General features: G+C 32.8%; 1 protein-coding gene across 1 annotated transcript in view; it reads left to right on the top strand.

The window, feature by feature from the left end:
• Positions 1 to 17,893, top strand: part of Asb3 (ankyrin repeat and SOCS box containing 3) — a 106,673-nt gene that overhangs the window by 67,355 nt on the left and 21,425 nt on the right. The window contains 2 exon segments of the mRNA XM_076833036.2: positions 1,508 to 1,705; positions 12,591 to 12,848. Of these exon segments, the coding sequence (XP_076689151.1) occupies positions 1,508 to 1,705; positions 12,591 to 12,848 (456 nt within the window).

The following is a 17,893-nucleotide window of genomic DNA, read 5'->3' as shown; positions in this document are numbered from 1 at the left end:
TGGTATTTCACTGTGTCTTTAAAGATTTGTAAGCTTATTTGTGCTTTGGGGAAAAGAGTAAAAATTTTCAAACCCATTTAAACAATTAGACACATTTATTCAATTTAAGAGCTATTAAGTAGACCCTTTATTTTAACAAGATACTTAGGTTTTAGAATTTTATATTTTTCACTATGCTTCCTCCCCACCCCTTTTCCTGTGCTGGAGATTGAACCCAATGACTTAAGTCATGCTAGGCAATCACTCTACCACTGATCTACATCTCTAGCCTTCCCATTTCTTTTTTTTAAGCATAACTCTTAGATGCAGTTATATGCTGAGCTTTATAGTTGATACCAAAATTCCTTTAGGAATTTACCCTTAATTGTGCTCAATTTTGAGACTTCTGTTTGCTATAAATGACTCCTCCTAGCCTACTTCAAAGGTAACCCGTTCTGTGAAAGTAAGTTCTCCTTTAATGTTATCTTAGGTCTAGTTTACATAAGGAAAAATCGCAAAGAGAAATACAGTGTTATAAAGATACTTTGGAGTAGCCCTGTCTTTTCCCAGAAGTGGGGAAATTTCCTGACTTACTTAATCCTTACAGTTTTATTTTCAGTTTTAGAACAGAACAATAGTTCTTTTTTCTCCTCACCTGATTACTAGACCTAACTTTACAAATAATCTAAGAACTTTTAGTGATTGTCCTTAGAACTTTTCTCTACCTATCATCCAGCTTCTTTATAATTTGCCTTAATTTTTTTTTTTTTTTTTGTGTGTGTGTGGTGCTGGGGATTGAACCCAGGGCCTTCTGCATGCGAGGCAAGCACTCTACTAACTGAGCTATATTCCCAGCCCCAAATTTCAATAAGCACATATTTTTTCAAAGAATATCTTAGCAGAAATTTGAATTTCTTCCTGATAAAAATACTATTCTTTATTTCATGTCACTCATTATCTTTAAAAATTTATACTAATTGGAAAAACAAAATTAATTGGTACTTTAAGAAGGAAGGTACTTTATTTAGTAATATATATTTAATCATTTAAGATCCTAAAATAGGTAATAGAATTTGAATTTTGGAGGGAAGATGGTAAGTCAGTAATTTGTTAAAAAAAAAAAAAAATAAAAAATTTACCTGTTGGGCTGGGGATGTGGCTCAAGCGGTAGCGCGCTCGCCTGGCATGCGTGCGGCCCGGGTTCGATCCTCAGCACCACATACAAAACAAAGATGTTGTGTCTGCCAATAACTAAAAAATAAAATATTAAAAAAAAACTTACCTGTTTACTTGTAGGAACATTACATAATTCTGTTTCAGGTATATTTAAGGACCTTTATATTATGCAACTACAAGTGTAACATTTGGACTAGTTAGTCATGTAGTAATTACCGGAGATAGCAAGTATACTAAAGACAGAAAGACTTCTTTAAATCAATAAATGTCTTAAAATACATGCAATGGAAATGTTGCTTACCCTCATATAAATATGAAAACATTAAATCCTCCTGAATTTGTTTATTTGTAGAATCTTGGACTTGTTAATACCACTTACTAACCGGGCCTGTGACACTGGACTGGACAAAGTGAGCCCTGTTTACTCTGCAGTGTTTGGAGGACATGAAGAGTGCCTGGAAATATTACTCCAGAATGGCTACAGCCCAGATGCCCAGATGTGCCTCGTCTTTGGATTTAGTTCTCCCATGTGCATGGCTTTCCAAAAGGAGTATGTATATCTGCTATATTTTAAGTCTTTTTTGCTATATGGAGATGTATTCCCAAGTAACTTTTTCTTGTGGTGATATTTGGTATCTTTGTTAGTGCCAAATTGCTAACTTTAAAAACAGAGGGCTGGGGTTGTAGCTCAGTGGTAGAGTGCTTGCCTAGCACACATGAGGCCCTGGGTTCAATCCTCAACACCACATAAAAATGGAATTAAGATATTTTGCCCACCTACAACTAAAAAATAAATATTAAAAATAAAAACAGAAAAATCCACTGTGTACCTTATTTAGTATAGCTATAGAAAAAATGAGGTTATAATGTCAGATTGTTGTCCCCTCACCGTCTTTTTTTTATGCTACTATGAATTTAATCCAGAGCCTGGTCAATTTTCCTTCCTCTTTGGATCTAGGTTACATTTTCAGTGTGGCAATTTCAGGGATTACTTGAAATGTTTTAACATAAAAGTAGGAATTCTCTGATTATCTTTATTCCTTCAAAACAATTCAAAAATTAAAAATGGGACTTTATCAAGTATGACAATGATTGTGTTTCTGGTTATTTTTCATGTGAAATTTATAAGATTTATTGTAAACTTAAAAATAAAACTTTAGTTTTGTAGATATTGCAGTTTATTATAGTTGATGTATAGCATTTTTTCATGTCAGAATAGTTGAATTTTAAAAGTCTAAAAAATATTTTGTTAGCTGCAATGATCCTATGAAGTAGAATAATTAAAGAATTAATCTGGTTTTCTAAGCTTCTGGCCAATAACTTGTCTATAATACTACTAAAGTTTTAAGGCTGACATTAAGAATAAACTTTATGAGTAAGAAAAGCTGTATTGAGTAATATCTCTTCACAATCCAATAATAGAATGTTTAGTTGCTTTTATTTTTAAGGAAGCAGAAGAGGTTATAGGTGTATTTCAGATTTCATTGGCTTTCCTGAATTCATCATTATAGATATCTAGTTGTGATTTAATTTAACTCTTTGCTGAAACTTAAGTTGTTCTGTCTTTATATCTCTATATCTCTTAACATTTGCTATGTTAAATACTAGTTCATATTATTTGTTCTAAATTAAAGCTTTAATAGCAAATGCTCTATCACATTTTAGTTTCAAGATCTGGTTAATCTTAGTATATGGGACTCGCTCTATGTATAACACTCATGATTGCATAAAGTTTTACTACATAGTCCTGAAAGTTTTCCCTTTTTGAACAGAGGAGCCCTAACTACTTTAACTCATCTTTGGTAACTTTGTTTTAGTTGTCTTTCTCTCTATTATATCTAACATACCCCCAATGTAATGATGGTTTTCATTTTGGCCTTTGTCTTATTTTTCTTGAGAAACTAGTAGTTTTGGTCATTTTGGTCACAGCAGCTGAGCCATTGTCTTGTAAGTGTAGTTTGAATGAGACCATATGATACATTGCTCAAGTTGTCCCTGAAATACCTTAAAATTAATGGTATTCTTTGAGAAATGGACAGTCTTTGTTTCATGCCATTTTTAGGATTTAGATAAATGAAGATTGGTGGAAGAGTCTTAAAGAGTCTTCTAGATTTTAATAGTCTTCTGGATTTTCCAAGATTAGTTCCTTTTTCCTTTGATTTCTGCAAAATTACAAAATTAGTCAATAACATTAATTAGCCAGTGGTTTTGTAGGGAATACTAAAGTAGATTTTATCAAATGTATTGAGGAAGTTGAAACATGGACTCCATCCTTTAAGAATTTAAAACCTAATGGGGAAAAATATAATTTAGTAGCATTTGCTCTACTGTCTTCTACCTCTTCACTAAGAAGTGTTTTTAATGTATCCATTTATGGAAGACAAGGTTGGTCTGTCCGTCTGTCTGTCTCTCTCTCTCTCTCTTATCTAGGATGACTGTAAACATGTGCTATTATCTTATTGTTAATAACACAAATGGCTTTTCATTTTCTTTCACAAGTACTCCAAAGTTGTATTTTTGTGTTTTCTCTCTCTCTTTTTTAAAAGTAGTTTTTAGTTATAGATGGACACAGTACCTTTATTTATTTTTATGTAGTGCTGAGGATTGAACTTAGTGCCTCATACGTGTGAGGTAAGTGCAGTGCTGTATCACTGAGCTACAACTCTAGCCCCTGTTCTCTATTTTTTCCCCCAGTGTTAGGGATTGAAGAGCCAAGTGCTCCATTTTTGAGGTGTATCCCAGTCCACCAAAGTTGTATTTTTGAGGAACTCTGGTTGATTTGCTTTTTATATCTAAGTTACTTTGTAAACTTCAGTGCTGCTAAGACATTATTTTTTTAAAAAAAAATATATATATATATATTTTTAAAGAGAGAGAGAGAGAGAGAGAGAGAGAATTTTAATATTTATTTTTTAGTTTTCGGCGGACACAACATCTTTGTTTGTATGTGGTGCTGAGGATCGAACCTGGGCCGCACGTGTGCCAGGAGAGCGCGCTACCGCTTGAGCCACATCCCAGCCCGCTAAGACATTCTTAACATGCATTATGGGTTTACTTCTAGCTTAGGTGGCATAATCCCACTAATGCTCCTCTCTTGCTCTCTAACTGCATAAAAAAAATGGTCAAAATACGAAATAGAACTTTCTAGGGACTCTGTCAAATAGACCAAAGTAGACAGATTATGGAAGGTAGTGGTAATTTGGCGAAGTGACCCTTCTGGACATGAACTTTTTTTTTTTTTTTTTCTTTTGCCATATTGTCCTGATGGCAGACCCCAGTCTGGAGCTAGATAGCAGCAGTGGCTCTAGCAACTGGCGTCCCAGTAAGACCCCCATGTGCCAGAAAATATAATGGAAATTCTGGAGAAGAGAGAGCTGGAGAGGGAATCCCCTTATTCAGTGTATGAGTCTGTATATGTTCAGACTATCCAAGCTTCAAATGCACAAAACAGACCGAAATTATTGAAAGTATGATTTAAACTGTCACCAGCATTTCAAGCTAAGTGCCAAATTGCACATTCATGGGACTAGGCCCAAAGCAGCATAGCAGACTTTGAGAATGAACTGTTGTTAGAACCACTGTCTATAGAAGTTGAAGCAGAAATTGTAGTCTGAATCTAACTATGTTATATGCCTGCTAAAATAAACAACAACAACAACAATAACAACAAAAATCAGTACTCTTTAAAGGATTATAACAAGACACAGGACCTGGAGTCTGTAAATGTAAGATTTACAGTGTACCAGAGATAGTCTAAAATTACTTGATATATGAAGAACTAGTAGAATGTGTGACTTAATCTCAAGGGAATAGGCAATTAGATGTCAATCCTGAGAAGATCCAGATGTTGGAAATAACAAATAATTAAAAATGGCAATTATAACTCTGGTTCCTGAGGTAAGCTCGCTTGAAATAATTGAAAAGGTAGAAATTCTCAACTGATTAGTGACAATTAGAAAATTCATTACATGAGTTCCAAAGCAGAATGGAAGGGACAGAGTCAGTTAACTTAAATATAGACTAATAAAAATTATCTACACGGAGAAACAGGAGAGAATAAAGATTGAATGGGAAAACAAAAATAAAAACAAAGCCCACCTAGAGCCTTGAACATGAGGAACAACATCAGTATTCATTAAAATGCATTCCAGAAGAGAGGAAAAAGTGATTAGCATGGAAAAAGTATGTAATTTATTAATGGCTCCAAACTTCACAACATTAGATGAAGACATAAATTTATAGATTTGAGAAGCTCAGTAAACCAAACAGGACAGACCAAAGAAAAACACAAACACCATCATATTAAATAAATTTAAAATGAAGAAGCAGTGTGATGTGTAGTAAGTAGCCCTTGGTCATCACTCACACCAGCTAACAAACTTTGCTTTTTGCTCCTCTTGGAAATTTTGTTCTTTAAAGTGCCTGGTAAAGTGTAATTGAAATGTAGTGTGATAGCTCTCCAAAAGGTGAACTGAGCTATTTTCTTCCATGTGGGAACTTTTGTTAGTTGAACTAGTAAGGTAGGTTTTCAAAAAGAAAAGTAATTGGAAAATACTAATTGTTAGCCTCTAGAAAAAATACCAAAACATCAAAATATCTGTTTTATGAGGTATGGTCTCCTGTTCTTTCTAATTGACTTTTCATTTGTTTGCCTGGAACCTGTGACAGTAGGCTAAATTTTGAAACATTTTTGTCATTATTACTTTTATAGGGAGTTCAATTGAAGGGAACCTTTCCCAAGGAACTAAATCTAAAAGATGGTAGATCATATAATCATTTAATATACATAAATAAAGGAGTTGACTTAAGAATAGTACATTGCACAATTTTTGGTACATAGAAAAATGTCTAGATAAGTTCTCTCTCCCTGCCATCTTCCATTTATCTAGACAACAACATCAATTAAACATTTAGTCTTTCTATTACATTTATATTAGTTAATATCGGGCTGTTGGCTTGCATGTCAGTCACTGTTCATGTAAAGCGAAAATCGCTTGAGTATTTTGGGGCTTAGTATAAAGCTTTACTAATTAAGCAACATTTTTAAAATTTTCTTAATAGGTTTTGTTGTATATTAAGAGAGTTGAAACAAGTAAGCATCTTAAAATTGGGAGTCTTTGCAATCAAGTGTAAACATTTATTAAATTAATTAGAATCACCATTTACAAAGCAAAAATAGTTGAACATAATTTTAATTTAAAAATAGCTATCATATTTTATTTTTCCTTAATTTTCTTAATGAAGCAATGCAAATTTTATTTATCCCATTTACCAATTATTAACAAAAATTTAAATTTTGGTTACAAGACTTGGTATCAGGTAATTTAGAAGATGCCATTTTATAAAATCAACTTGATATTTAAGTTTTCAGGGCTTTGGTAATAGATAATGGAGTAAGATTGGTGGTATGAGTTTTGAACTTATATATCAATATGTTGTTATGTTAATTTGGTGTAAGACTGTGGTATAAAAATGATTTAATTACCACTTATCTGACTTAAGGTGTTAATGAGTAAGAGACTTGTTTTCTCATTTGCATGTTTTCTGGTATTTCTCTGAAATCTATAAATCAGTACATGTGGCCTTTCTTACATTATTGGCCTCTTGTGATTAACAAACTTTTATTGCTTTTATAAATAATATAATTAATATTAAAAGGTGATAAAAATAAATATAAATAATAACTTTGGACTTTAAGTTTTCTCTGCTATGTTACTAAGCCAACTTGACTTTTTAGCTCTGAATTTTTGGTGGATGTTTTGAAAGGATAGTTTCCATCTGAATCAGTGACCTTTAGCTCTGTTCCCCACTTTGCAACATGATAGAAAAGTGTTTCCTCTGCAAGGTACAGATCTTGAAGCAAAAGCAGTCTTTGTTCTTGGGACTCAAAAGTTTATACCTGCAGTGATAGGAAGCCAGTCTTTCAAGGGCACAGTTAAATAGTTCAACTTAACTGAGAAAATATAAGAAAAAGAGTCCTTTAACTGGAATGGGGAAGGAGGAGGGAAATTGAAAATTTCAGGACAATTTGAACAAATATGAATGCCTTTTATACTTGGTATTGATGGAGACCGTATCTTAGCTGACTTGATGTCTGTATTTCTAATTGATAATGAGCTTTCAGAGAAATGGACATAAATGTCCATTCTAGTCATCACTGGTGTATACATTGGACTCATCTATTTTTGTTTTGTTTTTAGCCAGTGGCTGAAAGCCATTCAAGTAAAACTTACCTATGACTTTTTGATAATTCATTTAATAAGTTGGTTAGATATTTTGTTGGCTTATTGAACATAAAATGCTCAACATGTTTGCCCATTTCTGTCTGTTTAAAATAAATAGTTTCAGGGGCTGGGGTTGTGACTCAGTGGTAGAGCTCTTGCCTAGCACGTGTGAGGCACTGGGTTCGATCCTCAGCACCACATAAAAATAAAATAAAGGTTATGTGTCCACCTACAACTAAAACAAATATTTAAAAAATAAAATAAATAGTTTCATTATGAATTTTCTCTTACTCTGCTTTTGCATAGATACTGTTTTTCTCCACGTTTTTGAACTTCAGAAAGTGGAGTGGTTGAAAATGTATATGCCCTCAAATAAGATCTAGACTGCTTTTTAGTTTTTTAATATCTCCTCTTAGAATCTGATGATGTTCACTGTTTCTCTAATGAGCTAACTCTGTGTGTGTCAGAATTAATTCTTGATGTTTTTGTTAAACAGTGTTGATTCTTTATTTCCCGCTAGGTGATATAGAGAATTTCTCCAATTTGCTTTCAGGGTTGAAGAGAGAATTTGTTGGAAGTGTTAAGAAAAATACAGAGATATTTCCATATAATTTATATTTTAACTAAAGGTTACCTAAGCTTAAGAATTTATTATATACCTGGTGATATGTAATAATCAAGGTCTTATAGAACACTGAAGTTTCTTGCATTTCTAGAGCATGCCCACATTGGATAACCTTCCCAGAACCTCAGGGCATGCTGACAAAACTCTGTGATTCTCCGGTTTATTTCACAGTTATTATTCTCCTTATAAATAGTAGTTTTCTTGGAAAAGGGTCTACATTGTAATACCACGCCAGTTTTAAAATTATGCTCTTGTCCCTTCTAAAACAAGGCAGCAAGACTATAGTGTTTGAAAGAAGGTTAGGGTTGTTTTCCAAAACATATTTTGTAGAATCCTTATTCTGTAGATTATTAATAGATACTACATGGGATGAAAGTAATTCTGTAGTTAAATAGGTTCGGAAAACATAGAGTTAAATTATATTAATAGTTCCTTTTCTGGAGGGCTTCTGATAATTTTTGTTATTACAGCATGCTTTATGAATTCTTTAGAGAGCAATGAATCTACAAAGATTTTTAGAATCCTGAAGTGAAGGATATACTCACATTTATAATAAATATACTACTTCTCCTGTGTTTAATAGACTTTGTAGGTATTTTATATTCCATTTATTATTCTTTTTTCAGATTAATGATTGCTTTAATTTTAAAGGTACTTCTAAAAAGTGTATGGAGGTTGAAGAAAATCATAGAGCATATAATTTGAAAGTGTAACTTAACATTCTGCTTAAAAATAAGTTCATTCTATTTTTTCTCTCTTTTCTTGACTCACTGTATACTGGATAAGATTTCTCCAGTTTTTTCATTAAAGAACCTTTTTTCATAATGGATTATTTTCAAGGACTAAAGTTCCATGCAACATAGTTTGGGAAACACAGGCCTAGTCTCAGAATTTTTCTCAATTTCATTAAGTGTTCAATTTTCATAATAGAGGAGAGAGATTTCAGGAATTTGCTGTATCCTATTCACTATTAGATTTTGGTTTGATATTATTATCCTAGTTCTATCAATTATTGGCTTTGTAACTAAGCTTCAGTTTTTCCATTTAGAATGGAGATAATGATAATAGGACTTACTTCTTAGGGTTATAGGATTCAGTCAAATCTTGCTTGTAACCCATTTAATATAGTGCCTGAGACAGAATAAATACCCTGTTAAGTGTGTTAATATAAGAAATTACGTGCATACATGTTCCTCTCACACTTAAAGATGGATGATTTATCTTTTGTCCTTGACCTTAAATTTTTCTAAGCATGAACCCATGTCTAGGTGCTATACTGAAATTTTAATAAGAAATCTTTTTGGTTTTGTAATTTTTGCTAAATAAAAAATGGTTACAGTACCTATCTGTAGCATTTTCTCTAATAAGGTGATTTTAGAAGATAGAAATACTATGTACTTGAGTTCTATAGCAAAAATATGTCTTCCACATTGGATTTTTAACTTCTAAGTATATATGGTTAGGTTATTGATGGTTTCAAATGCTTGAGGGAAAAATTCAACCAGTTCTTAAATTGCACATACCAATAATATGACTGGAAAATTGCCAGGTTTCTTGAGAATTGCGTATCATATTTAGAATGTATCTCAAGCTTTTTGTGCAGTTTCCCTTCATAATTATTGGAATGTACTCAACAGTTTGTGTGTAGTTTGCCTCTTCTGTAAGTGGAATCAGCATGTAATAATTGTAGGCAAAATAATGAGAGCCTAGTTAAATGAGGTCAAAGTGTTTGAGACAAATTGGTGATAACTATTTAGAACTGTCCTTCAGGATTTCCTGTGGTGTAAGATGGCTGGCAACAAATTCTCAGTATATCTTAAAGCAGCCAGAGGAAAAAAGCATATGTATAGGGTTGTTTTCAGGAACAATGACAGGAATGATGGCAGATTTCCTATCAGGAACAAATAGAAATATAGTAGACAGCAACAAAGTTATTAATTTTATGAAAAAATTATAGAATTTTAGATTTTCCTTTCTAATTACTATACAAATGATTAACAGTAAAGAGAATACTGTTCGATTTTTTAATCAAAGAAGCACAAATTGAAGAATAAATAAGAGATTTATAAAGATATATGGGGGAGCATGGGAGGAATAGATGAATTCTAAATAGGGAAGAGGGGTAGGAGGGAAAGGGAGGGGGCTGGGGATTAGCAAGGATGGTGGAATGTGATGGACATCATTATCCAAAGTATATGTATAAAGATGCAAATTGGGTGTCAATATACTTTATATACAAACAGATATGAAAGATTGTGGTATTATGGGTAATAAGAATTATAATTTATTCCACTGTCATGTATTTAAAAACTAAAATCAATTTAAAAAAAAGATATACATAGGTAGAAAACATTCGTACCTCCACATATGGTAGCTTAACTGCTAAAAACATATGAAGTTTTATATATAGGTCCTTAGAAGTAGTTGGTCTCATTTGACTATGGGTTTAGACATTTTATATTTGTTTTAACTAAACTTGAAACTCTTGTTTGTTTTGATTCTATAATACTATGATTTTGATGTATTTCTTTTTAAATTTACAGCTCTTTAACATTTTTAGTTTTAAAGAAGAATAATTTTATTCTTGGCTATCTTCTTTCCATTTGTCTGTATAGTGAACATATGTTTGTTAAGTTAATTACAGTTAAAATTTTATCATAAATATTTTTTAAAATGTTGTTACATAGCCATCTTTTTTCCATATTTTTTATTGATGCATTATAGTTGTACGTAATGGTGGGATTTGTTGTTATATATACATATATGCACACATATAAAAATGTAATTTGTCATTCCCCAGTATTTCCTCTTTCTCTTCTTCCTCCCTTACTTTGTCCCCTTTCCTCTACTTTGCTTATCTCCCTTAAATTTTCAGGAATCCTCTCACCTCCCTGGGTCACCTTTCTATTTTCCACATATGAGAGAAACAGGAGACCCTTGACTTTCTAAGTTTGGCTAATTTTACTTAACATAATGGTATCAAGTTCCATTCATTTCCTGCAGATGACATAATTTCATTTTTTTAATGTCTGAATAAAACTCCATTATACAACCATCTTAACTGCAGTTTTTGATAACAGTATAATATATATAATACTTGTTTTTCTGTTATTGTCATTTTTTTAAAAAAATATTTTGTAGATAATACTGTGGTTAACAATTTTGTAGAAATGGGTTATCATTTCTTTTGAATTTTATCTCTTTACTAAATTCCCAAGGATTACATTGCCAAATAAAAAGAAGTCTAAACATTTTAACACTTACTTACATTTTTGTGTTTATGTATATATAAACACACACATATTCATATATATATATGAATTTTTTATGTATTTTTTATGTATTTTTTTTTTCCATAGTGGGGATTGAACTCAGTAGCCACATCCACAGCTCTATTTTGTATTTATTTAGAGACAAGGTCTCAGTGAATTGCTTAGTATCTAACTTCTGCTGAGGCTGGCTTTGAATTTAAGATCCTCCTGCCTCAGCCTCCTGAGCTGCTGGGATTACAGGCATGAGCCACAGTGCCCAGCTAAAAATATGTTTAGATATATATTTTATTTTAGATGGTATTTTACTTAATATTTATTTAGTTTACAAATGTTTACATACTGCCAGTTCTTTGTTCCAGAAAGGCTAAGTAACTTACTCAGTGTCTGACTTCAGAGTTGATGCTCCTTATACTTTGTAATGATACTTGTTTTAATACTCTTCCCCTTTGCTCTCATAAGAATTTCATCATTTTCAGTCAGTTTTATCATAACCTATCATTATTGGATAATAAAAAAATTTTTGATAAGTTTTTTCAGAGTAACCAATTTAATAGGTATAATATGAAATCTTTTTTTCTATAAAAATGCTTGAAAAGGAAGATTAATTTTAAAATGTAAAGCTCTAAGTTAAATTTTTGTTCATTTAAAAAAATTTTCTATATGGTGTTTTTCCTCCATTATAAATCTAAAAGTAACAGGTGGTTGGTTGGCCAAGGCTATTGCTAAAGAAATGATATTTTGGAGATTCCCAGAATAAATCATTACTCTTCATGGACAGATAGAATTGTTTATTGATTTTGTTTAGCAAGTGTGTTGTAGTAGGGATTCTTTTTTTTTTTTTTGAGATTCTTAATTGTGCAAAAATATTATAATTGAGAACGATTTTGTCAATGTTTATTTCTTAGATCAAGTATTTATTGAGGTCAAATGTTTTAAATTATAAGAATAGTACTTGCTCACAGTTGAAAATTACAAACAACACAAGAGGGTTGAAAAAGAGTTCCCATCACCTAATCTCAGTTCACTAGATATATAAAAACCATCCTGTATCCAGCTACCATTCTTCTTCAGCTATAATACTATTAACAGTTTTTAATAATAATAGTAATTATTATTATTATCCAAAGTATAAGTAAGAAATGAATTGATGTGAATTTATTATGTATACAACCAGAGATATGAAAAATTGTGCTTTATGTATGTAATAAGAATTGTAATGCATTCTGCTGTCATATATAAATTTTAAAAAATTAAAAATTATTATTTGTTATGTAAGCGCCTAACTTTTAATTTTTTTTTTTTTTGGTGGTGAAGCTGTGAATTCTTTGGAATTGTGAATATTCTTTTGAAATATGGAGCCCAGCTAAATGAACTTCATTTGGCATACTGCCTGAAGTATGAGAAGTTTTCAGTGTTTCGCTACTTTTTGAAGAAAGGTTGCCTGTTGGCACCATGGAACCATATATCTGAATTTATAAATCATGCAGTTATTGCACAGATAAAATACAAGGAATGGTTGCCACATCTCCTGCTTGCTGGATTTGACCCATTGACTCTACTCTGCAGTTCTTGGTAAGAAATCCTATGTTAGTGGGCCTTAATTCTTATTTAAATAACTAAGCTACCATTAAGGTTCCCCAGTTTCTTGAGATCTCTGGGTTTGGAAGAGGGAGTGTATATATGTTTATGAGTTTTGACTGTCATGATAGGGTTAAAATGAAGGAAGGAGTTGGGAGCTGCAAATAGTGAAATTAAGCATAGAGGCCTAGAAAAGGTGACTGGTAGAAGTGGGTAGAAAGAGATAGATGCCAGTGAGAGGGATATTTCTTCTGCTTCTGGCTATCCCTTATGCCTCTCTTAAAATGCCTGTGACATAAAAAGGAATGATTGTAGCTGCTTTGAAGATTCTGTTATCTTTCCCCAAACTATATTGGATACTCCTGCCCTACAGCATCTTGTCATTTTGAAATTTTTCTCCCTTATTAAAATAATGATTTCTGAAGTGTCTGAGGATATAATGTGTTTATTTGATGTAGTTTTGTAGTAGGCAGTCCTCTATGAGGGATTATTATTAATGTTGAGTCAGGATTTTTGTTGGGCAAGAAGAGGAAGACTATTTGTGCAGGCCTCCAGCCTTTGCAGAAATTGTTAATGACCTGAGACACGTAATTTTTTCAGTGAAATGACCCTTTCCTGATATTCAAGTCAAGTGAAAAAGTAGAATAGAAGTCTCCAGGGAAATAGAAGACATTATTTTGTAGAATTTCAGTAGAACGTCTACTCGTTTTCATTTTGTACTTTGAAAACTAGCATTCACTAAAGTAAAATTTAGACAAATGCTGAGACATTTCAGCTTTTTCCCTCTCCAAAGAGGCTTTCTTTGAGAGTTTAGGCATATAGTGCCTGTTGCCACTGCTGGTCAGATTAATTTGTATTTATGTGAACACCACCTTCCTCCGAGTGCCGCCGCCTTTATATGAAGATTAGGTCTGTATTTGGCTGTATACCAGTATCTCACGTTTTTAATGTGTTTGCCATGGAATTCAAAAATTTTCACTAATGGGACTGTTATCTTTCTGACACTATTGATTTCAGACATGCGGTTTGTGAGGAAAAAAGTACTTTCTGTTAGATGGTTTGGGGCATATGGAGTAAGAGCAAAGTTGAGATAAATGTTCTGATCTCACCTTAACTTTTGTTTATAGTTTATAACAGTTCAACACCTTAGTTATATTTTTTTTCCATCAGCTGTTTAATAAATAAATAGTTGTTTGTCAAATGCTCATGGTTGCTATTCCTTTTATACCTTTCCTAACATATTACTTTTTGCAAAGCTTCACTTTTTTTTTTAAGATAATTGAAACTTATGGCTGAGTTACTGATGTATTTCTGATTTTTTATTTTTTGAGAGCTTTATAGTTATGCAGTAATTGGGTTCATCCCAGCAAACTCATACATGTGTGGAATTCAGTTTCAGTTCATTTGTCCCTCTGTCCCCCTTCTGTCCTTCCTTCCCTCCTGTTTTCCTTCCCCTGCTAGACTTCCTTTTGCTAACCTATTTATTTATATATATTTGGTTCTTTTTAATTATATATAAAGGTGAAATTCCCTGTGGTATATTATACATGCATGTAACATGATTTTTTAAAAATTAATTTTACAGGGCTGGGGTTGTAGCTTAGCGGTAGAGCACTCTCCTAGTACATGTGATGCCCTGGGTTCGATTCTCAGCACCACATAAAAATAAATAAATAAAATCAAGATATGTGTTCATCTACAACTAAAAAAAATATTTAAAAAAAAGAATTAATTTTGCATTGCTTTGCCTTTCCTATCCCGCCACTTTGCCTCTTGGTCTCCTCCTCCTATGTTACTGATCTTTCCTCTATCTTTATGATCCCTATCCTTCTTTCCCCCTTTCATTTCTTTTACTCAGTCTTCTATATATGAGAGAAAACATTCAGCTTTTGAGTTTTGAGTTTGGCTATTTTCACAAGCATCATGTTCTCCATTTTCATCCATTTATTGGCATGTTATAATTTCATACTTTTTTATGGCTGAGTAGAACTTCATACTTATCTATTTGTCTTAATAGCTCCCCCTTACATGCACACATGTGTTATTAAGGACACAGCTAGTTATTAAGAAAGTTATTTAAGTATTCTTAACTGAATTTCACAATTGGTTTTGGTGTCTGGACAGATAGCTGCAGTTGCCCCTCACCATTTTAGGATTCACTCCCAGACAGTGCTGTAAATTGAACTGAACACGTGGGGTAGCTGTGGTCAGTCCGGACAGTCTGATCCCTTCATCTTTTACCCCACGAAGTGCTTCCAAGGCATCCAATTTCTTATCAGTCATATTTACTGTGTTTCTCTACTGAAGCTATAACTCCGGGGAAAAGCTCTACTGCTTGTCACTCCCCTAGAAACTTGGGAAACAGGTGGGTGAAGAAAAGGGTTTTATGCAAAGCCAGCTTTTAGGTAGATAGAGACCTTTATGTTTTAAATCTTCATCTTCAGGGGGCTCAGAGGCCCAGAAAGATTTTATAAGAGAAAAAGGTGGCACAGTGGAACAAAAGGCAAGAATTACACATAGGTAGACTTAGCTAGAGAACCCCAGTTTCAGCCTCCTTGGCATCTTTTCTCAGCAGGAGGAATTAAGGCATGGAGGAAAAAACGGTTACCAGAAAGTTGCTTTTAATTTCAAAGGAACTGTTTCAGAGCTATTAACTGACACCATGTGACTTGCCCAGTACTTTCAACCTTCATGCTCTTTCCGGTTTTTATTTATTTATTTATCTAATCAAAACTAAGGATACTGCCTGACACCCAGTAAGCATTATTTTAAGTTTCTGTACTCCTGTTAGTTCATGTATAATACAAGGGAGTAGGTGCTATTGTTATCTTTATTTTACAGAGGAGGAAATTGAGGCAGAGTGTTCAACATTCTTGCTCAAGCTCACAAATTAGCTCTGGAGTTTTGAGTTAGATTTGAACTCAGACTCCTACAGTATGGCTCACACATATCTGTGTTCTTAACCACTGTGCTGTGCTACCTTAGCCTTACGAATCCACAGCAATGAAGTAGTATTATCACTGATTATAAGTTTTTTTATTCTTTGCCAAACCTGGAGGATTTGTGCCAATTTTTCTTGGTCCTCTCTGCTCCTAAGTTATGAAAACCCACACAAGAAAAGAGAATTAAACCTTGTGTCTTTGTCCAGCCAATTAGATAAACTGTGACTGCCTGTATGCAGAGGGACTGTTTAGCTTTATTCTTTTATAGGGTTTTGTAAAGTATATTCTCATTTCCCTAGTTCTGATACAGCTTCCCCACCCTAAATGTAAATAGTTGAGAATTTTTGTGGTTGTAAACCACTGGTTGTAAAGCTGTATTTATTGAATATGTTGGAATGCAGAGAGTTAAGAACCAATAAGCTACAAATTATTTTAAAGTAAGTTGTAAAACTTTCAGCTGTCTGAATTGAGAAAGCCAATTGCATATATTTTGCTACTAAAGACTAACTTTAGTCACTTTATATTCATTAGAAAAAATACAATGGAAAATTTCACTTTAGAAATGAAGATACTTAATATGGTCAAATTTTTGTTCACTGATCTTTTATTTAATAGATAAAGCCAGTGTTTACACTGAATATGATAAATGTTTTGCTTTCTTTGATCAAATTTACACTCAAAGAGCCGTTATAAGAAAAATTCTCCCATAAAAATTCCAGTATGTTGTTAAAGTAGATTTTGGTTGTTTCTTATTTATATTGCATGCAAGCCTGTCATGTAAATTATAAATATCTTTCTTAAACAGTCTTCAAAATGCATCTGACTGAATAATTGCCTGTCACAGTATAATCTGTGAAGTAGAAATATTTTTATCAACTTTAAAACAAGAATTAAGTCTCCCCCTCCCACCGGAAAGTAATGGGAGAATAATAGAAAGCAAATGTCATCTGTGCATTTTGTTGATTAACTGTCACTCATTTATCCTCATACAACTGCTTTGTACAATGTAATGGTCAATGTAGTGCAATAACAATACATTTTAGTGGCATTATCAGTGTTGGTAAAATAAACTCACCATTATATTAACTAAAGCTGTGCAAACAGATTTACTTCTCATGTGTGTTCTGATAACTGAATAAAATGATTTTGTGTTGGGTCACAGTGAGTCTGAAAGCACATTAAGGCAGAAAAATGAAACCATTAAAAAAGAAATAAGGAACCAGAACCAAATAACCTTTGGTATGGTGCTCCAAGAATGCCAAGGAAATTGTTTGTCTTTGAATGTATTTTATCCTTTTATTTATTCTCAGTATTCCTGATAAGTTGTGATTTCACTGAGAACTGAGAAGTAAAATCTTTTCCCAAGGCATTTGTCTTACATTTATTGTATATTTGCATATCTGAGAATTAACAGTTTAATAATTCTCATACTCTAATCAGTCATTTCAGGGATACTTTGACTCTAAATTACTAAAAATAAGTTGTGTTTGAAATGACAAGTTTGGAGTATTATGTAGTTTCTGTTTTTTCTTCTCCGTCTTTCCCTTCTTCAGTTGTTACTGTAATGTCTCCAAACAATTTACCTTGGGAAGATTTTCTGTTTTTGTAGTAATTACTAGAGGTCCTGTGTTAGTCAGCTTTTCTTTACTGTGACCAAAAAACTTGACACAAAACAACTTAGAGGAGGAAAAGCCTTTTTTGGGCTCATGGTTTCAATCCTTGGTTGGCTGACTCAAATTGTTTTGGGTCTTAGGAGAGGCAGAGAATCATGGTGGGAGAGCATGGTAGAGGAAAGCTGTGTGTCTTTTGGGTGTGTTGGTAGGGAATCTGTATAATTTTGAAAGAACAAAGGAAGAACTGTTTGTATGGAATCACTTCTTTCAATCCTTAAAGACAAATCTTATTCTAGTACATCTTTTATGTCTGAATCTATAATGAGAAATGTTCTTAGAGAATAGCTGTACATTCCTGGAAATTGGGTATAATCAAGCCATCTGTCTTGTATACTCAGTTTAGCAGTAACTTGAGAGTGCTTGGGCTTTGTCCTTTCAGGATTGTTAAATGATGTGTGTAAGGATGACCAAACTACATTTGGCA

This window comes from Callospermophilus lateralis, chromosome 14, assembly GCF_048772815.1.
Source record: "Callospermophilus lateralis isolate mCalLat2 chromosome 14, mCalLat2.hap1, whole genome shotgun sequence".
Classification (NCBI taxonomy): Eukaryota; Metazoa; Chordata; class Mammalia; order Rodentia; family Sciuridae; genus Callospermophilus; species Callospermophilus lateralis.
This window is presented reverse-complemented; position numbering and strand designations above follow the sequence as displayed.